Source organism: Cucurbita pepo, chromosome 1 (assembly GCF_057944985.1).
Source record: "Cucurbita pepo subsp. pepo isolate OVF chromosome 1, ASM5794498v1, whole genome shotgun sequence".
Classification (NCBI taxonomy): domain Eukaryota; kingdom Viridiplantae; phylum Streptophyta; class Magnoliopsida; order Cucurbitales; family Cucurbitaceae; genus Cucurbita; species Cucurbita pepo.
In genome coordinates, this window is record NC_141798.1 from 14440309 (window position 1) to 14465527 (window position 25219).

At 36.2% G+C, this 25219-nt stretch overlaps 2 protein-coding genes and 8 non-coding genes across 10 annotated transcripts; all 10 read left to right on the top strand.

The window, feature by feature from the left end:
• The first annotated feature begins 10763 nt into the window (after positions 1–10763).
• On the top strand, positions 10764–12272 carry LOC111799757 (uncharacterized). Its single transcript, XM_023683225.2, has 3 exons — positions 10764–10923; positions 11299–11530; positions 11616–12272. Exons 2-3 carry the CDS (start codon positions 11327–11329, stop codon positions 11931–11933), a joined length of 522 nt encoding a protein of 173 aa, XP_023538993.2. The 5' UTR covers positions 10764–10923; positions 11299–11326; the 3' UTR covers positions 11934–12272.
• Positions 12273–15233: 2961 nt separating this feature from the next.
• LOC111799749 (uncharacterized) lies at positions 15234–17959 on the top strand. Its single transcript, XM_023683212.2, has 3 exons — positions 15234–15418; positions 15887–16092; positions 17463–17959. Exons 1-3 carry the CDS (start codon positions 15320–15322, stop codon positions 17728–17730), a joined length of 573 nt encoding a protein of 190 aa, XP_023538980.1. The 5' UTR covers positions 15234–15319; the 3' UTR covers positions 17731–17959.
• Positions 17960–20405: 2446 nt separating this feature from the next.
• Positions 20406–20480, top strand: TRNAI-AAU (transfer RNA isoleucine (anticodon AAU)). The gene has a single exon. It is a non-coding gene; the product is annotated as a tRNA-Ile (tRNA).
• A 1746-nt stretch (positions 20481–22226) lies between these two features.
• On the top strand, positions 22227–22300 carry TRNAI-AAU (transfer RNA isoleucine (anticodon AAU)). The gene has a single exon. It is a non-coding gene; the product is annotated as a tRNA-Ile (tRNA).
• A 250-nt stretch (positions 22301–22550) lies between these two features.
• On the top strand, positions 22551–22624 carry TRNAI-AAU (transfer RNA isoleucine (anticodon AAU)). Its single transcript has one exon. It is a non-coding gene; the product is annotated as a tRNA-Ile (tRNA).
• Positions 22625–22874: 250 nt separating this feature from the next.
• TRNAI-AAU (transfer RNA isoleucine (anticodon AAU)) lies at positions 22875–22948 on the top strand. Its single transcript has one exon. It is a non-coding gene; the product is annotated as a tRNA-Ile (tRNA).
• Positions 22949–23360: 412 nt separating this feature from the next.
• On the top strand, positions 23361–23434 carry TRNAI-AAU (transfer RNA isoleucine (anticodon AAU)). The gene has a single exon. It is a non-coding gene; the product is annotated as a tRNA-Ile (tRNA).
• A 250-nt stretch (positions 23435–23684) lies between these two features.
• On the top strand, positions 23685–23758 carry TRNAI-AAU (transfer RNA isoleucine (anticodon AAU)). The gene has a single exon. It is a non-coding gene; the product is annotated as a tRNA-Ile (tRNA).
• Positions 23759–24008: 250 nt separating this feature from the next.
• TRNAI-AAU (transfer RNA isoleucine (anticodon AAU)) lies at positions 24009–24082 on the top strand. Its single transcript has one exon. It is a non-coding gene; the product is annotated as a tRNA-Ile (tRNA).
• An 862-nt stretch (positions 24083–24944) lies between these two features.
• TRNAI-AAU (transfer RNA isoleucine (anticodon AAU)) lies at positions 24945–25018 on the top strand. Its single transcript has one exon. It is a non-coding gene; the product is annotated as a tRNA-Ile (tRNA).
• The last annotated feature ends 201 nt before the right edge of the window (positions 25019–25219 follow it).

The window sequence follows — 25219 nt, forward strand, 5'->3', positions numbered from 1 at the left end:
AGGTGGCTACTTACCTCGTTGTCAATGTTTGGGACCTCCATTCTTGAGCTTCCAATGCCTAAATTACCTCAAATGTCCTTCCACAGACTCCTTATTGTGTCTAGTTTCTGGAGACATCAATTTTTTCATGAGAACCAGTCTGGAAGGGGGTTAAAACTCAGAAAAATTGAGGGAAGGTCGAGTTTTGGGTTGACATGGCCAGTTCAACTGAACCAGCCACATCATCGTCTTCTTCCTCCATATGGGAAGAAGACGCGACCGGCATATAACGCCGTCGTCTGAAACTTGCCCTCCCCAGCTCCAATCACACCGTTTCTCCCCTCGATTTCTTCATGAAACTTAAAGATGGTTTTACAAAGAAGAGCTAGGGATTGATTTCGTACCTTTTCGTGGATTTTAGCCTAAGATATTTGCTTCCAAATTTCGTCCAAAATATGATTTCTCGCTGGAGTAAAAACAGAGGATTTCTTATTGGGTACTCGATCCTAGAGATTTTCAGGGGTCGATTTCTTCATCGAACTTCATCCTTATTCTTCCCTCAAGCTTAAGGAATTGGTTTGGAGGAACGACTTTGAGTGTGGGATCTTAATTTTGAGAAACCACTCTCGATCTGCAAGTTACCCAACACCTCTGATTTTTCAATCTTTTGGATATCTTGTTCTACGACGTTTCAGCTCTTGATTCCTTCATCAAAGTTACTCAAAGTCTTCCTCTGAAGCTAAAGGAATCCTTAATTTCAAGGAAAACAGGTCATAGATAAGAATTCGACACTTACCTCCAATTTGAGCCCAAAACAGATTTTCTTCAATTGGGCACGTTCCGGAGGTTATTTCTCTTCGTGCTCTTCTATGGAAACATTCCTTAGAGGTGCAGAAACTTATTGGGATCATCCTTGATCGGCAAATTCTTGTGTATCCTCAGATTGGAATTTTGAGTTTTCCTTGAAGCTCTTTAATGGTGGATTGGATTGGGGGAATGGTTTCTAGGCACTTTCAGTACTCTATTCCTTCATAAAACTTGTGGGTAATCTTGTTTAGAAGCTATAGGAACAAGTTTGAAAGGAAATGGTGGAGAATTGCTCTCAAATTTGGAAGAAACCCAAGAGTAGGAGACTCAAAATCTAAACACTTATTGCCAACGACTAGGAGCTCAACCTTGCTCGATTCTTGTTCCAAACGATTGCCCTAACTTCAGAATTTATAGGGGAAACTCAAGCCGACATTGAGAGCTCCAGAATCGTCATGAATTGGCGGTTGGATTTTCTCGAAAATCCATTGGAAATATCTACTCCGATCAGAACCTCACCGGCCTTGGTTTTGAATCCTAGCCGTTGGATATGATGATCCATGAGTGTACTAGAATATATCCAAGTTTGGAGGAGATCCAACGGCCGAGAGTAGAGATTTGAAGAATTTTGTGCAGAAGGCACTTTGAAGGTTCTCATTTTTTAGCAGAATGACAAATCCATATTTATCCTTAACTTCAGGGATATTTTGGTAATTTGCCATTTTTGAATATTTTATTATTATTTTCTTGAAAAATCTTTAATTTTCCTAAGAATTTTTCATCCTTGTTGGTCATTTTTTCCTTCTTGACCATCTTGAAATTCCTTCTAGATAAGGATTTAAATATCTGAAAAGATCCTTCATAATTGGAAAAATGATCATTTCTCCTTTTCGCTTACACTTTCATTCCCAATCCTTCTCCAAAGACTTTATGTCCTTAAAATTACTTCTTAGGGTATAGAAATGACTTGCTTAAGACCCTTGGCCATGCTCAATCCTCTTAATTTATTTCCTTGGGTCCTTTGGGTCTTACATAGATAGCTTTCCTTCATTTTTGGGTGTTGTATATTTCCTACGCATTCAATTTTATCAATCTAGAAAATGAATTTTTATGTCTCAAAGGAAGTATGCTTTAGACATTCTTTAGAGAAAAAATTTCTATGGAGCAAAATGAAACTTTTTTTAAAAGAAGGACAGAAGTTGAATGATCCAAGCAAATACAAACGGTTGATTGGTAGATTAATATATTTGACTGTTACCCAGACTGACATAGTGTATTTAGTTCATATGCTTAATCAATTTATGCATGAACCAAGAAAATCACATTGAGAGGCAGCTCTTCGAGTTCTGAACTACATCAAAGGTACTCCTGGTCAAGGAATTCTATTGCTATTTAAAAACAACTTGAGATTACAAGCATATTGTCATTCTGACTAGAGTGGTTGTCAAACTACGAAACGGTCTATTTCAGGGTTATGCATCTTCCTAGGAAATTAAATTGTTTCTTGGAAGTCTAAAAAGCAAACCAATGTGTCTAGATCCTCAGCTAAGCCGAATATCGAGCTATGACAAATACTTGTTGTAAGGACCCTAAATTTCCACATACTCAGAGTCGCTACTAACGTCCCATGCTCATCTCTAATGCGGAAATATAACTCCTAAAAGAAAACTTCATCTATAGTATACATGTCGAAAACATTTAAAACATACTGTTCTATGGAAAACACAGCCATGGTCTTACGTGATTAAATACGAAATACTAAAATTTAGAGAAAAATAAAAGCAATACAAAATAATTTAAAACAATAAAATGTGTAACACCTTACTCTAACATATAACTAGAAATATAAATATGAATCTACCATATGCACGTGCCACAGTCTCTACTCGCGATATCGCCGTCCTTAGTACAAGTGTGTCTTTGCCTTTACCTGAAAAATGATGTGGCACACAGCCTGAGTATTTCGAAGAATCTCAGTAAGTGGCCCCACCATACGGGGCCATGCAAATGCAAATATATGCAATCATGATTTAGGGACCTATCTCTAACATCATAAGGGTGGCCTCTAGTTTCGGAAAAATTGGATGTGTATTACTTCTCTGCACACGACTTACACGTGCGAGTGTGAATCCCCAGGGCGCTTGCACACCCCCTGGACCCTCTAGTCAAGCTAATCTGTAGCGACGTCCGAAGGTCAGCGGAACCCCATAGTGTCATGTGCCTCATGAACACCCTCATCATCATATGGTGCATACTCACACTCATCATCATGCGGTGCGTATTCACACTCATCATCATGTGGTGCATATTTGCACTCATCATCATGTTGTGTGCATTCGCACTCATCATCATATTGTGTGCTTTCATACTCATCATCATATTATGCGCGTCCGCACTCATCATCTTTAGGGGAAGTAGCCCTATGCTTATGAACATACAATATGCATGAGGTCCCTCTAAATCCATCGTAATGCCTCACAAGCATCATTCCATGTAAATCGTACCTCTTTTCTCGTTAACTGTGTCAAAGGCAAGACTATCCTAGCGAAGTCCTGCACGAACCTTTGATAGTATCCCGCTAGTCCCAAGCAACTCCGTACTGATGTTTCCGTAGTTGGGCGTTTCCACTTTGTGACCGTTTTTCCCTTAATGGGATCTACGGATACTCCGTCCTTTGACACAACGTGTCCTAGGAAATAGACTTTTCGTAACCAAAATTCGCACTTTGAGAACTTGACGAACAACTTGTTTTCTCTTAGGGTGGCTAGGACTTTCAGAGGTGTTCCTGGTGTTCAAGGAACTGTTTTCGAGTACACTAGGATGACATCAATGAGCATGATCACAAAAGTGTCTAGACAGTCCTTGGACACTCGGTTCATTAACTCCATTAACACATTAACACAGCTGTAGCATTGGTGAGGCCAAATGACATCACTACGAACTCGTAGTGATCGTACCTTGTCCTAATTGTTGTTTTTGGTACGTCTTTTTCTTTACTCTTTATTTAATGGTAACCTGACCGCAGATCTATCTTAGAAAATATCGTTGCCTCTTTCATTTGATCAAATAAATCTTCTATACTAGGCATAGGGTATTTATTTTTATGTTTCTCTTATTTAGCTCTCTGTAACCGATACACAGACGCATCAATCCATCTTTCTTCTTAACAAACAACACTGACGCACCCCAAGGAGATACACTAGGTCGAATGAACCCTTTATCCAGTAAGTCTTGTAATTGCCCCTTGAGTTTCTTCAACTTTGCTGGTGCCATGCAATAGGGTGCTTTGAAAATAGGCCCAGTTCCCGGCTCGAGTTCGATGACGAAGTCGACCACTTGGGAAGGGGGTATACCAGGTAGGTCGTCCTAAAATACATCCAGGAACTCATTTACTATTGCCACGTTTTCTAGGGTCTTTTCTTTTCCTCTTACGTCTACGACACATGCTAATTATAGCTCATCCGCCTTGTTGGACTAATCTCTTTACTTTCATCATCGATACTACCTTTGGAGTGTCCTGATACTTGTGCCTTTAAATTTGAAGCTAGAGCCAACCAGTGATGAGATTGCCACTTCCTTTTTACGATAGTCTATACTAGCATAACTTTCAACTAGCCAATCCATGCCTAGTATTATGTCGAAATTGGTCATCTTTACTACAATTAGGTCTATGCTTAGAGTTTGGTCGGCTACTCTTGTCTGGTCATTCTTTACTCTATCTTTAATTACTAAGGTTCTAATTTGAATCCTCTTTCTGACCTCGAGGCAGCTCTCTTCAGCCTCACCTCGTCATCTTTCTCTAATATGAGTCGTCCTCGTCCTCGTCCTCGTCGTACTCTTTCGCGTCGTATGGGCAGCATGGTTCTAGAAACAAAGATAGGGTTGCCTAAGTCTAAGGCTCATCACTATGCATACATATTATTAAAAGTACATATACCAAAGTCACATCATATTGCAAACAAAACCACTCAGCATGCGACAAATCACATCATACTCTATAATAAATATATGAAATATCACAGCAATTTCAGTAATATCCACAGAAAATTGCATGCGAGTTCGAAAGCGTTTCTCTTTTCTTATCTTATGCAAGGCGTACCTAACGGTGACGGGGCATCGACGTTGGAACCACGGAACGTGCCAAGCCTACATTGTAAGCTAGTCTACAGAATCTAAAACCTAGAGCTCTGATACCAACTATAACAACCCTAAATTTCCACATACTCAGAGTCGCTATTCACGTCTCATGCTCATCTCTAATGTGGAAAAATAACTCTTAAAAGAAAACTTCATCTATAGTATAAATGTCGAAAACATTTAAAACATATTGTTCTTTGGAAAACACAGCCATGGTCTTACGTGTTTAAATACGAAATACTAAAATTTAGAGAAAAATAAAAGCAATACAAAATAATTTAAAACAATGAAATGTGTAACAACCTACTCTAACATATAACAAGAAATATAAATATGAATCTACCCTATGCACGTGCCACAGTCTCTGCTCGCGATGTCGCCGTCCTCAGTACAAGTGTGTCTTGCCGTTACCTGAAAAATGATGTGGCACACGGCCTCAGTATTTCAAAGAATACTCAGTAAGTGGCCCCACCATAGGGGGCCATGAAAATGCAAACACATGCAATCATGATTTAGGGACCTATCTCTAACATCATAGGGGTGGCCTCTAGTCTCGGACAAATTGGATGTGTATTACTTCCCTATACCCGACTCATACGTGCGAGTGTGAATCCCCAAAGCGTTTGCACACCCTCTAGACCCTCTGGTCAAGCTAATCTGTAGCAACGTTCGGAGATCAGCGGAACTCCATAGTGTCATGCGCCTCATGAACACCCTCATCATCACATGGTGCATATTCGCACTCATCATCATGCGGTGCGTATTCGCACTCATCATCATGTTGTGTGCATTCGAACTCATCATCATACTGTGTGTTTTCGCACTCATCATCATATTGTGCGCGTCCGCACTCATCATCTTTAGGGGAAGCAACCCTATGCTTATGAACATACAATATGCATGAGGTCCCTCTAAATCCATCATAATGTCTCTTCCGACACAACCCTCTAGTCTTATCTCTTTGTTACTCTAGGTAACACATACTCATGGATATTTATATTAATATCATTTTCATGCTCTTCGGGGTGTGTTCTATGTCGATCTAACAACATGATGCAATATGGCACTCATCATCATATAACATGCTCAATATGGAAAACATCATCATATTAAGATAAACGTCACGCAATCATCATACTCATCATATTGTCATAAAATGCATCAAGCATATCAAGTACGTCATTCATCGAAATATATATATACTACGCACATCATCAAGCATCATAACTCATACATCATCATACACTCGTACATCATTATATCCTAATATACGGCATCATACGATACACCTCATATATCGTCATAACTCATACATCATCACATACTATAAAACGACATCGTATGACACTGTTCATACATCATCATAATTCATACAATTTTTAGTCTATCCTATAGTAAGACCACTTACTTGGTTGACCTTAGCCGAAGTATTCCCTAATTTAATTAACGTAAGCTCCCGTTCCTCGAGAGCTGCTCCAAAGGTTGCCAGGATTCGCTTCATATCGCACCGTTCATCACCTTTCGTTAGTATTTCACATTTTAATTAATAATTCAACTAATAATGTGAATTAATTAATAATTCAACTAATAATGTGAAGTACGACTCTAAGACAGTCTCCGGTAAAAATTGAATTCCACGTTTTCATTGTTTCTAAATTTTGTTGGATGGTAAAACTTAAATTAAAATATGTCAATATTATTTTATGCCGGTTGAATCATTCCATTCAACTATTGTTTGTTATAATATTATATTCTCTAGGTACAAATAATAATAATTTCTCACATTTTCCATTTTCTTTCTCTCCCTACTGTGCCACTTTATTTCTCTGTATTTTTTTCTTTCTTACCAATGACTATCCAATTAACCTAAGCCATTTTTAATGGATGGGAGTTTTCTTCTCTTTCCTAAAAATGACTATCCAATTAATAAAAGACATTTCAATCCATTCTAATTTTTCTTTAGGAAAAATGGCTATGCAATTTACATTATTGTTATTTAATTTTGTTTACAGTATTTTTTTTTTTCTTTCCTAAGAATAACTATGCAATTTACCTGCAAGTGACTGAAGCCATTTTCAATCTTTTTTTTCTTTTTTTTTTAATTGAAAGAGAATAAAAGAAAAAGGAAGATGTAACTTATGGATAAAATTTTCTCCTTTCCCTCCTGATAGAGGCCTATTTTCCTTTTTCTCTCCGTAGTAAATCTGGTTAGATCTATCTTCAGTTAAATCTACATCCACAGTTAAGGCCATTTTTGTTTTTCTCAAATATAATTTTTTTTTTTTCATTTTCTTTCTTTTAACAAGATCTCTGATATTTTACGTGGTAGGTTGAGGAGAGATAATTGGAGGAGAGATGAGAAGTTAGTGGAGAGAAATGTGAGAGTTTTTTTTTTTTTTTTGTTAAAGGAAGTCATCTTTCTCTTTTTTTTTTTTTTTTATTTGTTTGTTTACTTATTTGTTTATTTTTTTTATTTTTTTATTTTGTGCTATTACACTTGTTTAGGGTTAACTTGGTTGAGATACATTCTTCCCCACTTGAAAGTTCTGCAGTTTGAACTAACATGGTTGTATTGTGATAATCAAGCAACATTGTGTATAGCAACCAATTCAATTTTTCACAAATGTACGAAGCACATTAAAAATAGAGTGTCATATACTTTCGAAAAAGTTATAAATTGGAATCATCAATTATGTTTCGAATAAAATGTAATTGCAAATGTTTTCACTAAAGTTTTGGGAAGACAAAAAATTTGATTTTCTGACGAGTTCGGTGTGATTGACATGCACTCTCCAACTTGGAGGAGTATTAAGAAATTTGATTTAATATATAAAGATATTTGTGGAATATATTTGGTTGTATAATTATGATTAGTTAGGAAATATATTTTATATAGCTTAATTCATTAGTATTCTTTTTCTTTTTCTTATTTTTAGGAGTTGGTGGGGAGTATATTTTCCAAATCCTTTCTACCATGGTTGCCTCGATTTCACGGTTCATTGAGGGGTTGGTGATTAGTGTGATTTAGCTGGAATCTTATTACAATAGAGGAATTTGTTTAATGGTGTATACTTTTGTTTTCTCCATTACAAGAAAAATTTACATGTTGAATGTATGAGTTGGGAGAGGTGATTTTAAAATTTGGATTCACAGATCGCAATATGCGCTGATAAGCTGTAGTAATACAAGTTAGTTGACCCTCATATTTAAAATCTTTCTTAGTTTGAAAAATAATAGTCAGCCATATGCCACACACGTGGAGTAGTGAAGTGCAATCTTGAATTGCTAATACCTACAAAGGGTAAGCCACATTCAATGCAAGGCATTCCTCTTAACCTACTGTAACAGCCATTACGCGTTGCACAATCAGCTGTCGGTGCTGCGCTTCCTTGAGAGGTGCCACAAGATTTCGTAGTATTCTAGGCCACTAGATTAAGAACCAAACTAAAGTACCATACTAATTAATTGCTAATGTACGATCCAGATGGCCAGAAATTTGGTTTTTCATTGGTAGACCAAGCATATAAGATTCATTATCATGTTACTTAATACTTAATTTCCTTCTACTTATTGGTTATAAACTCAAAAAAAAAAAAAAAAAAAAAACAATTACGCATGAAACTTTAAAGTATCGTTACCAACATTATACTGAACAATTATGTTTAGGACATTGGATTGAGTTAAAATGTTAAGTATGTTATGCATGATGTCTACGAAGGTCTAAAATGCTTCTAGAATAAGATTTTTGAATTTTATGTTGTATGCGATGTTTCTACTGTAGTAGATAATCTGTATTGAGAATGAGATTTGTACTCCAAATGATTAATTGAGTTATCTTCTTACTTGAGCATGTATAAACATATTGAATTAAGAATATGGTGCAAAAGTTTGGACGATTTTACGATGACCTAGGTCAAAACGTCTCTAGTAGACCGAGTATTGAAGATCATGAGCAATGATCGGAGATCTAAACCCTAGTGCTTCAAAAATCAGATTAACTCCAAAGAGTTAGTCTAAAGATAGTGTCTAAGATTTAAACTGCCTATATGCCTAAAAACCTAGTTAACCTCTATGGGACCCAGAAATGACTAAGAAAGCTTACCAGACTTAGCCGTGTGAATGGTATTACTAGAGTCTTTGTACTTCTATCTCCTCTAATACACCATTAGCGTTATCAGTCACCTAGGTTGGACCATTAGAACCACTATCAAGCGATAGGAATGCAGGAGTTGTCGAGCTTGACCTCGACCAAATAGGATAGTTCGTTGATGCAACTAGGGATCATTACCATGTGGAAATGACCATGAGTCTTTTGAATAGGACCTTTGTGTTGTATACTCGTCTTCAGAGGGGATGAGGGATCACACAAGTAGACTCAATAATTAGCTAGCACACAAGGTCACTCTCTTATACTTTTGGATCTTGTGGTGGTTCCTACGGAAGAGTCGTTAATGAATCTTACACAAAGATGTTTAGAGAGAGACATCATATTGATATAAGATCTTATCACAATCTAGTCTAAACTTTGAAACATTTAAGTTAGATGAAAGATTTATTTAAAAGTATTTAAATCTTAATAATCTAATAAAAATACATAGTGGATGTAAAACGACAAATTAAATTAATGAACATAAAACTTTGTAAACATATTGCCCATCACACTCAAAGTATGAACACAATCTCCATTCCAATATCCATATCAATCACGTCAACAAACTATTCTTCGCTTCCTACCCAACCTTTTTTTTCATTCTTATTCCTTTTAAGTTTCAATTAGGATAACAATTCTTTTTCTCTTCTTAAAAAAAAAAAAAAAAGTCAACATTAAAAATGGAAATTAAAAATAAAATAAAAATTTAGAACAAAGAAATCCAATTGAGAGCGGTATCTCAGAAAAGTCAATAAAAAAAGGAGAGACGATGGAAGGGAATCCAAAAAGAGATTTGAATGGACACGAACATCAGATTAGATCGAAGGAGGAAGTGGGCCCCGCCCCCATGTTTTGAATTACAATTATATTTTATTTTAATAATTGTTACTTCACAAGTCGTGGTCGACATATCGTCAACTTGCATGTTTTATAATCCAATTGCATAATTAATGGAATGGGATGCATTTAATATATATAACAATAACCATAGCGGGCCTTTTTATTATTCTAAAAATAATAATTTTTTATTAAAAAGAAAATGTCTATCCACGTGATGATAGAAAATTAAAAAAAAAAAAAAAAAAAAAAAAAAAAAAAAAAAAAACACGGCCACATCCACAAGCTTCACATTCAAATGGATCACACCAATTTCTTTATAAAATTATTATAATAAATAAAAACAACAACAGAGGTGGAACCACATTATCTTTTTCTTTTTCTTTTTCCTAAAGTTTTCATCTTTTATTTTTCTATTTTTTCTTACCTGAATTAATATTTCAAATTTCCTTAAAATATTATAAAATGAATTCAAGCAACATACCATTTTATTTTATCATATCAATTAATTTAAATCCCTACAAATTAGTTTATTGATTTATATAATTGCAATTGAATTAAATTCTAATTTATTTTCTATCGTATAACTTATATTATGAATTATATATACTTTGGATCGATAGGCCTTTTCCACTTAAATTAAAATCTCTAATCATATCTAAATTGTAGCATTAATCTTTTTAAAAATAGGCATTCAAATTTAATAATATTTTCCTTAAATAAATAAATAAAAAAAAAAAAGGGGTGAAGACAGAGGAAATCTCCCTGTCTCCTTCTCTATCTCTGTTTCTCTCTCTAGCTGTGCTTTGCTGTTGCCCAATAATGTATTACCCTTTTCTCTCTCTGCTCCTTTTAATTTAATTTAATAATTAAGAAATCTGATTCTCATGTCGACTTGCCCCATCTTATAACACGCTCCTCGTCTCCTTCCCCTTTCTTCCTCCCCCTTTTCTCTTTCCGCTCAACATTTTCTCGGGAAAATTCATCTCTGCTTACACTCCCTTTCCCTTCAGGTATTGTTTCTCTTCTGGCTTTTTTTTCTTTCACTCTGTTTCTTATTGCTTTTAACTTCCATCTCAAACTTGCAATTTTCAGATCTCTGTACAACACCAATTACTTCCCACTTTCTTAACCTCTTGCATGATTCAGTTCAAAAAAAAGAAAAAAAAAAAATCTGATTTTTGTGCTAGATCTATTGGGCGATTCGTTTTTTTGTGTTCTTGATTTTAATTTTTGTTTCTGTGAATTGGGTTTTTTTTTTTTTTTTTTCTTTTCTTTTCTTGTTTGTGTTCAAGATGTGAACTTGAGCTGCTTGATTTTGATTTGTTTGACCAGATCTTGTTTTTCTCTTATATCTAATAAGGCTATACTCTTGTCCGTACTAACAGAGAGAAAAAAGAATCAAAAAGGAAGAAGATGAACCAGGTGGCGATTCAACGGAACGTGTTTTCAGTGCGTGAAGAGATGATGAGAGCTGCAGACACCGACCGCCGTGAACGACTGGTTTGCCCAAAGCCTCGCCGTCTCGGACTCATTAACACCACCGTCAACGACAACCCATTTAGACATCGTTTTGATTCCGTAGCTGCTAATGATGCTTTGGATCTTCTCTTCTTTAAGGTACATAATTGTGCAAAGCTATTAAAACTCAAATTGATCCAACAAGAGGATTATTAATTAATTTGTTCTTGTGTGCGGTTAACAGGGAGGTTGTGATTTGGAGAATTTTAACAGTAGTAGTACACAATTAGCCTCGTCGCCGCCGTATTTATGTGGGACGCCGCCCAGCAGAGTAGCTAACCCATTAATCCAAGACGCTAGATTTGGGAACGAGAAGCCAAAGATGCTCCCCGTCTTCTCGCCGGAGGTGGCTCCTCCTCCGTATTCGCCGCCACCATCAACCGATCGGAATGGCGGCTGGGTTCGACCAAACTTCGGAAACATCCCAGCGGTGAGAATCGAGGGGTTCGATTGCCGTCTGGACAGGGAGAGGCGAAACCGCAGCATCCCTGCCCTGGCTTAATAAAAACCTAACCGATTTGAGGGGAGCCGATCCAGTGATGTGGATGAAGAAGAAAGAAAACATTTTTTTCTACAAATTAAAAAATTGAAATTTAGAAAAAGGAAGGTTTTTGAGAAAAACACCATTATTGTATATAACGTGGAAAGGAAATGAAAGTAAATATTATGTGAAGGAAAAGAGGGCGTTGTTAGGTTTGTGTCTATTTAGATGAGTTGAGGGTTGATTAAGAGAGAGAATAAAAGGCTGAGAGAGAGATTATTCATAGCAGCTTGTGAATGAGAAAACATGTACAAATGAAGCTGCAAATTGAGTATGAAACACAAGCATTCATATCTTAAATTTTCATTTCTCTTCTACACTTATGCTTTCATTTCTTACTTCTTCTACAAAATATATGACCCGTTTTTTGGAGATATTGTCTTTAGTCAATTTATGGAGATATTGTTAATTAGGTTTGTAAACGAGGCATGAACGCTTTGAGTCTTATCTGTGAAGGGTATCACCGTGTTCACTTTGATCCTCTTGATTCGCACTAGTTGGTCTTTCTTCAAACCGTATTTGCAGGACAAGGAAATGAAGGTTATTGATGATTGTGATTCCATTCAGCCATTTGAGAAAGATTGGGTCACTTGGAAACATGTGTTTTTGCTTGTTCATGTGATGTGATCGGTTGCCGTGTTGTCTCATTCCCCATTGTTTGTTCTTTCAAACTCGAAAGGAGTTTTTGGAGTTAACTTTTGAATTTTTAACATGATAGTAGAAGGATTTCACACCAGTTTCAAGTCAAAGTTGATTCTAACTGAATGGCAGTGTTCTGATGAACGTCAAGAATATGCAAGTTTGTAAAATTAACCATTTTGGATAGATTTTGGACTCAGATTATTTATTGCTGTGATTGACTAAAAATTATGAGAAAAATATAAATGTGTAGTAGGATTGAAGGTCTACAACTTTCATGAAGGAATCGTCTTCATTTGAGTTTTCTACGAGAAGTTATGAAAAATGTTAAGAAATTATAAGCTAATCGGAGATTAGAAAGTTCGGTCAAGAACGGTAAGCATGAATTTTTTGCTTACTTTCAACATCCTTATTTCATCGTGAGGTTGAGTAAAAAATTCAAGAAAAATATGTCTAAGAAGGTGTTTTAAGACTCTACAACTTTGGTGAAGAAACGAAATTAATCCGAATTTTGTGTGTTAAATTACAAAAATTCGAAGAAAATAGTTTTAAAACGCAAATCTAACGTTTATGGAAATCAAAATACGCCGGAAAGAGAAAGAGGCCACCACGTATCACTCAATGAATAGAGAAACATAGCGAAGCCCACGAGCGACATGTGGCAGGAAATCGGTGGAGGAATGCGTCCAACGCTGAGGGTCGACACGCGTAATGAACCCAGACTGGGTCGACCCAAACCCGATCCAAGGGACCACACATGACCTGAAATCCAAAGGCCCAAACCCAAAGCGCAACCCAACCTAACTACAATCGACTCGCTTGCAACCTACAACTATGCGAACTCCTCGCTCGTAAGAACCCCCTAGTGCGCGTGGCTGGTGTGTTCAACACGCGTGAGTGCCCTAACCTTAATTTTACTTGAATTAGGACCTACCACATAAATTTTCAGAATTTGGAGCTCCTAACATGCGGTAAAGCTAACTTAGGAAGATACATATCATCTAAGCAAGTAACCACACAGATTCTGAGGAGTAATACTTCGTTTTTGGATGAGTATATACTGTATGTATGTTATGGTAAAATTACTGTTATGCCCCCAAGTTGAGATTTTCGAGAACCATGTTGTCTTATGTATTACGTGAGGCTAGAAAGAAAATATGCATGACTAGAATACTAGTTGAGCTTTAAGGATGAGTGTGGTATGTATGATGTAAGACATTACAAGAATGCCACTATGATGAGATTTGTGATAAATGATGTTTTATATGCTTTTGATTGTGTTAGAACAGAGGATGAACTATTGTGATCTGTGCTCTTGGTGATTGATGGATGTTATGTCCCCTTTGAGCTTATTTGCTTGTATGCGTGCATGATACAGTATGTGTTAGCTCTAGGTATATGACTGTGTGTTCTCCATGTAGAGCATGTTTATCTCCATAGAGCTAATACATTAGAGTTAGCTTAACTAGAGGTCTCTCGTAGATTGAGCACCTTAGAATCGTGAGTGATAGTCAAAGGATCTAGACTCTAATGCTTCCAGACTAAGAAAGACTCGAGGAGTCAGAATAGAGCAGTCTAGAGTTGGAAGTCTGCGTTAAGCCGCCCTACCATCCTAGGGATCCAATAGACCTCCTTGGTTCCCAAATATAACTAAGGTGAAGTTTGAATTGAGGATTACGTACTTAGGTGATTGATAAGAATATATCTTTAATAAAGCATGCATAGAAAATGTAAACTAAGATTAGAGCCCGACAACTAGTGGATTTATATGTTGACTCAGGTCAATAAGTTTCCAACAGACCTTGCACCATAGGATTGTGAGCGATCAGAGGTTTAGATCTGTGTGCACTTAGAGATTGGTTTGGCCTGATGACTAACCCCAAGCGTCCTTGAAATGAGAGATAAAATTTAAACCACCTTGACGTCCTAGAGACCTAGAAAACCACCACGATAATTCTGGAGAAAAATAAAGGTAGCCTGTAGGCTGATAACAGTTGGTATAGTATTTGTGGAGCTTCCATCTCCCTTTTCGGTCCCGCACATAGATAATTGTCTTAAGTTTTCATGCCTACAAAATAATAATAATAATAATAATAAAGAAAAATCCCACAATGTTGAATTAATTTAGAGCCTATCTTCAACCTCAACAATTCACAATTTAATATACAAAATAATCACATAACGCGTAAAAGGATTGATTCATAGGCCAAGCCCATGGGCCGAATTATTGGATACAAAAATACTTGAGTGGCAAATCTGAAAATCTGATAAACTTGTCAACTACTTTACAGATTACGAAGTCAAAAAGTTCCGACCAAAGTCCCACTTTAATCCGACGGATGTCCGAAAGTTAACAAGAATATAAAAAAAGGCGATGAAAATAAAATAAATTATCTTTCTCACTCCACGGCGTCGTGATCTACAAAGTTTGTAATGGGTTCTCCCGTAGGCTAACAAAACCACTGTTTAAAGCTCCCAGCCACGTGAGCAGCACGCTTTCTCTCATATGTATAAAATTCCGCGTGCAATTCACGTGCTAAAACTCCGCGTGGGATCTAACAAATCGGTCCTTTTCCTGACAACTTTCACGGCTTTTTTCACACCCTGCCGCCCACTATGTACAAAGGATTGCCCACACTTTTCTCACTCGCAGTCTTAAGCTCTTGGGAGCCTCTCTCAGTTCTCCCTGGTTGCGATTTGTGAGAGAAATGGAAGGCAAAGGGTCGACTCTGGTTCATCTTCTTGTGGTGGTTTTGTGTTTAGTAGCTTTTGGGTTCTCCATTGCTGCCGAGAGACGAAGAAGTGTGGTATGAGCCAACCCCCCTTTTTGAAATTTTGCTTTTACTGTTTGAATTATTTGTGCTTTTATGAATGTGGGTTTTTCTGAGCTGGAAAGTTTTTGCATCTTTGTGATTTGATGTTGTTCTTGGATTGTTCTTGAATGGAGATTTGTGCTGAAATGTTTATTGATTCTTCTTCTTCTTCTTCTTCTTCTTCAATGTTTACTGCATTTTGATTCTTGTTTTCAATGGAGAGATATGATTCATTATTTGATCTATAAATTAGTTGTTATTTGGATCTATAAATTAGTTCATAAGTATCATCACGTCTTTATAACAGTCAGGACCATTTAGCTTTGCATTTTTGATAATTCTGAAAGATGTGTAAAGTTAAGGCATGAAAATTGGAAACAGCACAAATTTACCACTTGGTTGTACTCCCTGGTGAAGTAAATTGAATATGCATTATGATGAGGGTTATGTATACTTCAACAGGGGACTCTGTTTGAAGACAAGGAAAGGAACGCGACCTACTGTGTGTACGACTCGGATGTGGCAACTGGTTATGGTGTAGGAGGTTTCTTATTTCTTCTCTCTGGTGAATCATTGCTGATGGGTGTCACAAAGTGCATGTGTTTTGGGAGACCTTTAACCCCGGGAGGAAATCGGGCATGGGCTATTATTTACTTTTTATCCTCATGGTGAGAATTTCTTCTTCTTCCTTTTGTTTTTTCCAGAAGAATGAACAATAATGTGCTGTTATTTGTGGAACAAATACTCTGTTATGCTCTTACCTCCTATTTTTACCACGATACATGTTATTCTTAGCAAGTTTGCATTCAGTTATCAATATTTTTTTTACATGTTGCTAGGTTTTTGGTCCTGTAACCCTATGAAAACTCTAGCCAATTGGATGTAAGAACCCTTGTCGATATTCAAATCCCTAGATCACATATACTAAAGCTTCAAATCAAGATGGTTTAATTCCAAATGATATGGAACTCTTGGAAATTCGATCTACCAACCTTATTGAAAAATAAAACTTTTAGGTTTAAAATATCCAAGAACTCCAGAACGATAAGGAATCAGCTCAAGGAAAAGTAAAATCTAGATTACCTAGTTGATCAAATATCATAAGGTAAGAAAACTTATTTGAGATTTCCAATCACTCCATAAGTAAAATTAATCAAGTCACATGCACCATAAACTACATAGATTGCAAATAGACATAGCTCTAGGCTAAAAAGATGCACAAATTACTACTTTTTTCTAGCCTCTTTTACAAATACAATCATGAAACTCTTGGCCTTCCACGAGACGTTTCAATTGTTTAACCTTCAAAGTTTATGACCATAATTAACCATCATGTAAATGCATCTCAAAAGTAAATAAAAAGTATTAAAACTGAAAATACACCAATAAAACACTATAGATCCAAAAACAGTAGATTTCAATCATCCACCTAAGAATTTGTAACCATCCTAATAAATGATGTCCTGCTTAAAATAGTTTGAATCCATTGTTGCTTAAGTTAAGTTTGACTTTATTTCAATGTGGCATAAAATGCAACTTAAGTTGAACTTTAAGGAAACTTGACTTCACTTCATGTGAATAGAGTTTATCTTTGTGGTTCTTCTAGTCTTGAGTCATGCTGTGTATAGACACATGAACAAGTACCACAATCCTGTGTGTGTGGCATTGATATTGTTTAAGGTACTACAAGAAATGTGCTACCCTTTCTTCCTCTCTGCCATTTGAAATTCGAGGACGAAGATAATTGATGTATTTAAAAGTTTCCATGGCTGTTAAACTCGGATTACGCCTTGACATGTGGGTTTTCTTTTCTACGGATCTGTTTATAGCATAGGTTAAATAAATGTAGCTGACCCAAGTTACGAAGCTCATATTTTATGCTACCTATAAGCTTTTGCTGATCATAGATTTATATGAACTTCTATTTCCAATAGGCCCTTTTTTTGCACCATTTTGTTTAGGCGATGAGCCACACCTCAACTACAGGCTTGTTTGTGCTTAAGACTAAAATCTTTTTGAACATCTTACAAATCTTCAGGGCAACATTTATAGTAGCGGAAGCGTGTCTAATTGCGGGTGCAGCGAAAAATGCATACCATACAAAGTATCGAGGAATGATATATGCTCAAAACTTAGCATGTGAAACATTAAGGAAAGGAGTGTTCATTGCTGGGGCAGTGTTTGTGGTTGCAACCATGATTCTTAATGTGTATTACTACATGTACTTCACCAAGGCAACATCTTCTCAAGCATCGCACAAAGCAAAGCGTTCAAGTTCAACGGTTGGGATGACAGGGTATGCCTAAATTCAATTCAATTCAAATGTGATAGGCTGCTTAAAGCTTCCATCATGGCCTTCATTGGTGGGTGGGTGATGTTTATGATTATTACTGATTGTGATATATAGTTTCATAGTCACTTTTTGTGGTTAAGATATGTAAACAAGTGATGTAAGAACAGAAAATGGTTTGCTCAAAATTCTGCAGCAATTTTCAAGTGGTTTGAAGCTGAAAATTTGAAGGTTATATTGATTTATATATGTTGCTTTTGAAGCAGACTTCAGAATGCTGCTCTGTCTGCTCATATTCCATTTCAATTGTTTTCATTGTAGGGACAGTTTTTTTAAAGACTAAATTAATAAAAATATTCACCGTTTCTGTTTGAAGTTTAAAAAGTTTTATTAATAATACCTTCGACTAAAAGAAATTAAAATTTAAAAGATATTGTTCGAATTTTAAAAATAAAATTAACATCCTTTTATCTTTATAAAAAAATTCAAAAGAATTCTTCGAACAAATATCATCTATGGACATTTCATAGATTATTTTCAAAATTTTTAATATTATTTTTGAAAGTTCATGAATATTTTTTAATTTTTTAAAATAGTTTAAAAGTGTTTTCAAAGTTTTTTAAAAAAAAGTTAAGGGTATTAATGAAAATTTTAAAAACTCAAGGGTATTTTTAAAACATTTGCAAAGTAAAGGGTATTTTTTAAAGTTTTTTTTGAAAGTTTAAGAGTGTTTTTGAAATAAAATGTTAACCGTTGCAAAAAAAAACTAATAGTAAAAGTATTTTTGAACTTTTGTGGAAGTTTGAGAATATTTTTTAGATTTTTTTAAAAAGATTTAAGAGCACTATTGAAACTTTAAAAGATTTAAAGGGTATTTTTGAGAAAAAAAAAAAAACATAATTTAAGATATTTTTATTAATTTACCAATCTCATACATGACGTGGAGATAAATGTATTTTAAAAATATTATGTGCGTTGATGTGCAAATTTGGCTCGGTCGAATCTACATGATTTACATATGTGAAAGCGAGAATGTAAAATACAACATATATGTGTAGTGCGGCGATTGTAACACAAATTTCAAAAAGTTAATAAAAGATAAAAAGGCATGGTTAATCTTGCCCCATTTAAGTCGTAGTTTACTATTGACCAAAGTTTTTCGAGTTTAATTTTTCTAAAATCCAATGTTATCAAACACTAGTTTAGAAGATTGGATTTTACATTTAGCTATTATGTATTAGTGATTATGAAACTTTTAAATTATAACGGTTTTTTAAAGTACAATAAATTTAAAGTGTGAAAATTTGAACCTCCAACTTAAAAAACTAATACATATTAATTACAATTAGGTTGGCACATCGTTTAACACTATTTTTGTAAGGAAGAACATATTAGAATAAAAAAATATATCAAGATTTTTAAAACTTCTAACTTAGATTAATCACAAATTAACTCTAATTTTCTTAGAAATATTATCAATTTAAACCAAATGTATGTATTGACTGAAAGGAAAAATAATTTAATAAAAATTTAAAATAAATCTTATTGGAGGGTAGAAATTGCATTACATTTTAATTATTAAAGGAAAATTTTATTTTTTTCTTTTTAAAAATGTGGTTGATCATAAAAATTTATTTTAATAGAGTAAATAAATGTATTAAAAATAAGTAAATAATAATAATAATAAAGATAATATGTTTCTTCATCTCATTCCCATTTCTATGTCCTCGATTCAAACATTATATGCTTCAGTTCCAAAAGATAAATTGTATGAGAAAACAGGCAAAGTGTTAGAAAGGCTCTTAGAGTGTTATTCTAGAGTGTGCTTTGTCAAGGAAGCCATAAGGTTTTGTTAGCTTCTTATTGAGAAAGCAATATAACGTGTACCAGGCAAATGCAACGATTGTGTGGTGAGAATGTGTATCAATAAGCAAGGCCTATTAGCTCAGTTGGTTAGAGCGTCATGCTAATAATGCGAAGGATGTAGGATTTTTTTTCATCATTTACAATTCTATGTCTTGATTCCTCTCCTTTCTCAATCTACGCCCATTCACTTATGCTGATTAGCCGTTTATGTCGTTCATTACTAGAATGTGCTTTGTCAAGAAAGCCATAGTTTATGTGCAGTAGACAAATGCAACGGCAGTGTAGTGAGGATGTGTAATATTCAGCAAGACCTATTAGCTCAGTTGGTTAGAGCAAATTTTTTTTCATCTTGAAAAGGCCTATTAATTCTGTTGGTTAGAGCGCCACGTCTTTTTATCATTTACAATTTTGTTGGTTAGAGTGTTGCGTCTTTTTATCATTTACAATTCTATGTGTTGATTCATCTCCTTTCTCAATTTACGATAGAAGCATTTTTTCATCTTGAAAAGGCCTATTAATTCTGTTGGTTAGAGCGCCGCGTCTTTTTATCATTTACAATTATGTGTTGATTCATCTCCTTTCTCAATCTACGATAGATTGTGCTTTCTCAATAAAGCCATAGTTTATGTGCAGTAGGCAAATGCAACGGCAGTGCGGTGAGGATGTGCAACATTTGACAAGGCCTATTAGCTTAGTTGGTTAGAGCGTTGTGCTAATAACGGCTTTCTCAATCTACGATAGAATGTGCTTTCTCAATAAAGCCATAGTTTATGTGCAGTAGGCAAATGCAACGGCAGTACAGCGAGGATCTGTAACATTCGGCAAGGCCTATTAGCTCAGTTGGTTACAGCGTCGTGCTAATAACGCGAAGGTCGGCAGGTTCGAAACCTGCATGGGCCAATTTTTTTTCATCCCTTTTTCTTCCATCTAGAAAAGGCCTATTAGTTCTGTTGGTTAGAGCGTCGCGTCTTTTTATCAATTACAATTCTTCTATGTCTTGATTCATCTCCTTTCGAGAATGTGCTTTCTCAATAAAGCCATAGTTTAGGTGCAGTAGGCAAATGCAACTGCAGTAAGGTGAGGATGTGTAATATTTGGCAAGGTCTATTAGCTTAGTTGGTTAGAGCGTCGCAAGTTCGAAACCTACATGGGCAAATTTTTTTCATCACTTTTTTTGAATCTAGAAAAGGCCTATTAGTTCTGTTTTATGAGCAGTAGGCAACGGCAGTACAACGAGGATCTGTAACATTCGGCAAGGCCTACTAGCTCAGTTGGTTAGAGCGTTATGCTAATAATGCGAAGGTCGCAGGTTCAAAACCTACATGGGGCAAATGCAACCGTAGTACAGCGAGGATCTTTAGCTCAGTTGGTTAGAGCGTCGCGCTAATAACGCGAAGGTCGGCAGGTTCGAAAGTGTGCTTTCTTCAATATCATTTACAATTCTATGTCTTGATTACTCTCATATCTCAATCTACGACCGTTCACTTACGCAAATTAGCCGTTTTATGTCGTTCGTTATTAAAATGTGCTTTCTCAAGAAAGCCATAGTTAGCGAGGAGAGGATCTGTAACATTCGACAAGGCCTATTAGCTCAGTTGGTTAGAGTGTCGTCCTAATAACGCGAAGGTTGCGGGTTCGAAACCTACATGGGCCTCCTCTCATTTCTCAATCTCAACGGCAGTACGGTGAAGATGTGTAACATTAGCTTAGTTGGGTTAGAGCATCGTGCTAATAATGCGAAGGTCGCAGGTTCGAAACCTGACTTTTTTTTTCATCTAGAAAAGGCCTACTAGTTCGGTTGGTTAGAGCGTTGTGTCTTTTTATCATTTACAATTCTATGTCTGGATTCCTCTCATTTCTCAATCTACGACCGTTCACTTACGCAAATTAGCCGTTTATGTCGTTCGATACTAGAATGTGCTTTCTTAATAAAGCCATAGTTTATGTGATGTAGGCAAATGCAGCGACAGTACAGTGAAGATGTGTAACATTCACCAAGGCCTATTAGCTCAGTTGGTTAGAGCATCGTGCTAATAATGTGAAGGTCGCAGGTTCGAAACTTGACTTTTTTTTTCATCTCGAAAAGGCCTACTAGTTCTGTTGGTTAGAGCGTTGTGTCTTTTTATCATTTACAATTCTATGTCTTGATTCCTCTCATTTCTCAATCTACGACCATTCACTTACGCAAATTAGCAGTTTATGTCGTTCGTTACTAGAATGTGCTTTCTCAATAAAGCCATAGTTTATGTGAAGTAGACATATGAAATGGCAGTACGGTGAAGATGTGTAACATTCGGCAAGGCCTAATAACTCAGTTGGTTAGAGCATCGTGCTAATAACGCAAAGGTCGCAGGTTTGAAACTTGAATGGGCCAATTTTTTTTCATCACTTTTTTTTTCATCACTTTTTTTTTCATCAATTTTTTTTTCATCTAGAAAAGGCCTACTAGTTCTGTTGGTTAGAGCGTAGTGTCTTTTTATAATTTACAATTCTATGTCTTGATTCCTCTCATTTCTCAATCTACGACCGTTCACTTACGCAAATTAGCCGTTTATGTCGTTCATTACTAAAATGTGCTTTCTCAAGAAAGCCATAGTTTATGGCAAATGCAACGGCAGTGCAGCGAGGATCTGTAACATTCGGCAAAGCCTATTAGCTCAGTTGGTTAGAGCGTCGTGCTAATAACGCGAAGGTCGCAGGTTCGAAACCTGCATGGGCCAATTTTTATTCATCACTTTTTTTTTCATCTAGAACAGGCCTACTAGTTCTGTTGGTTAGAGGGTCGTGTCTTTTTATCATTTACAATTCTATGTCTTGATTCCTCTCATTTCTAAATCTACGACCGTTCACTTACGCAAATTAATCGTTTATGTCGTTCGTTACTAAAATGTGCTTTCTCAAGAAAGCCATAGTTTATGTGAAGTAGGCAAATGCAACGGCAGTACAGCGAGGATCTGTAACATTCGGCAAGGCCTATTAGCTCAGTTGGTTAGAGCGTCGTGCTAATAACGCGAAGGTCGCAAGTTCGAAACCTGCATGGGCCAATTTATTTTCATCACTTTTTTTTTCATCTAGAAAAGGCCTACTAGTTCTGTTGGTTAGAGCGTAGTGTCTTTTTATAATTTACAATTCTATGTCTTTATTCCTCTCATTTCTCAATCTACGACCGTTCACTTACGCAAATTAGCCGTTTATGTCGTTCGTTACTAAAATGTGCTTTCTCAAGAAAGCCATAGTTTATGTGAAGTAGGCAAATGCAACGGCAGTGCAGCGAGGATCTATAACATTTGGCAAGGCCTATTAGCTCAGTTGGTTAGAGCGTCGTGCTAATAACGCGAAGGTCGCAGGTTTGAAACCTGCATGGGCCAATTTTTTTTTATCACTTTTTTTTTCATCTAAAGGCCTACTAGTTCTGTTGGTTAGAGCGTGTGTCTTTTTATCATTTACAATTCTATGTCTTGGCTTTTTTTTTCATCTAGAAAAGGCCTACTAGTTCTGTTGGTTAGAGCGTGTGTCTTTTTATCATTTACAATTCTATGTCTTGGCTTTTTTTTTCATCTAGAAAAGGCCTACTAGTTCTGTTGGTTAGAGCGTGTGTCTTTTTATCATTTACAATTCTATGTCTTGATTCCTCTCATTTCTAAATCTACGACCGTTCACTTACGCAAATTAATCGTTTATGTCGTTCGTTACTAAAATGTGCTTTCTCAAGAAAGCCATAGTTTATGTGAAGTAGGCAAATGCAACGGCAGTGCAGCGAGGATCTGTAACATTCGGCAAGGCCTATTAGCTCAGTTGGTTAGAGCGTCGTGCTAATAACGCGAAGGTCGCAGGTTCGAAACCTGCATGGGCTAATTTATTTTCATCACTTTTTTTTTCATCTGGAAAAGGCCTACTAGTTCTGTTGGTTAGAGCGTAGTGTCTTTTTATAATTTACAATTCTATGTCTTGATTCCTCTCATTTCTCAATCTACGACCGTTCACTTATGCAAATTAGCCGTTTATGTCGTTCGTTACTAAAATGTGCTTTCTCAAGAAAGCAATAGTTTATGTGAAGTAGGCAAATGCAACGGCAGTCCAGCGAGGATCTGTAACATTCGGCAAGGCCTATTAGCTCAGTTGGTTAGAGCGTCGTGCTAATAACGCAAAGGTCGCAGGTTCGAAACCTGCATGGGCCAAATTTATTTCATCACTTTTTTTTTTCATCTAGAAAAGGCCTACTAATTCTGTTGGTTAGAGCGTGTGTCATTTTATCATTTTCAATTCTATGTCTTGATTCCTCTCATTTCTAAATCTACGACCGCTCATTTACGCAAATTAGCCGTTTATGTCATTCGTTACTAAAATGTGCTTTCTCAAGAAAGCCATAGTTTATGTGAAGTAGGCAAATGCAACGGCAGTGTAGCGAGGATCTGTAACATTCGGCAAGGCCTATTAGCTCAGTTGGTTAGAGCGTTGTGCTAATAACGCAAAGGTCGCAGGTTCGAAACCTGCATGGGCCAATTTATTTTCATCACTTTTTTTTTCATCTAGAAAAGGCCTACTAGTTCTGTTGGTTAGAGCGTAGTGTCTTTTTATAATTTACAATTCTATGTCTTTATTCCTCTCATTTCTCAATCTACGACCGTTCACTTACGCAAATTAGCCGTTTATGTCGTTCGTTACTAAAATGTGCTTTCTCAAGAAAGCCATAGTTTATGTGAAGTAGGCAAATGCAACGGCAGTGCAGCGAGGATCTGTAACATTCAGCAAGGCCTATTAGCTCATTTGGTTAGAGCGTCGTGCTAATAACGCGAAGGTCGCAGGTTCGAAACCTTTTCACCTAGAACAGGCCTACTAGTTCTGTTGGTTAGAGCGTGTGTCTTTTTATCATTTACAATTCTATGTTTTGATTCCTCTCATTTCTAAATCTACGACCGTTCACTTACGCAAATTAATCGTTTATGTCGTTCGTTACTAAAATGTGCTTTCTCAAGAAAGCCACAGTTTATGTGAAGTAGGCAAATGCAACGGCAGTGCAGCGAGGATCTGTAACATTCGGCAAGGCCTATTAGCTCAGTTGGTTAGAGCGTCGTGCTAATAACGCGAAGGTGGTTCAAAACCTGCATAGGCAAATTTTTTTTCATCACTTTTTTTTTCATCTAGAAAAGATCTATTAGTTATGTTGGTTAGAGCGACGTGTCTTTTTATCATTTACAATTCTATGTCTTGATTCCTCTCATTTCTCAATCTACGACCGTTCACTTATGCAAATTAGCCGTTTATGTCGTTCGTTACTAAAATGTGCTTTCTCAAGAAAGCCATAGTTTATGTGAAGTTGGCAAATGCAACGGCAGTGCGGCGAGGATCTGTAACATTTGGCAAGGCCTATTAGCTCAGTTGGTTAGAGCGTCGTGCTAATAACGCGAAGGTCGCAGGTTCGAAACCTGCATGTGCCAATTTTTTTCATCACTTTTTTTTTCCTCTAGAAAAGGCCTACTAGTTCCGTTGGTTAGAGCGTAGTTTTTTTATAATTTACAATTCTATGTCATGATACCTCTCATTTCTCAATCTACGACCGTTCACTTACGCAAATTAGTCGTTTATGTCCTTCGTTACTAAAATGTGCTTTCTCAAGAAAGCCATAGTTTATGTGAAGT

Bases quoted from the DNA above. Each gene is read 5' to 3' on its own strand.
- LOC111799757 (XM_023683225.2), top strand. From the start codon at position 11,327: ATGAACCAGGTGGCGATTCAACGGAACGTGTTTTCAGTGCGTGAAGAG. The intron at 11,531-11,615 runs GTACATAATTGT...TGCGGTTAACAG, and splicing joins TGGATCTTCTCTTCTTTAAG to GGAGGTTGTGATTTGGAGAA.
- LOC111799749 (XM_023683212.2), top strand. From the start codon at position 15,320: ATGGAAGGCAAAGGGTCGACTCTGGTTCATCTTCTTGTGGTGGTTTTG. The intron at 15,419-15,886 runs GTATGAGCCAAC...ATACTTCAACAG, and splicing joins CCGAGAGACGAAGAAGTGTG to GGGACTCTGTTTGAAGACAA. The intron at 16,093-17,462 runs GTGAGAATTTCT...ACAAATCTTCAG, and splicing joins ATTTACTTTTTATCCTCATG to GGCAACATTTATAGTAGCGG.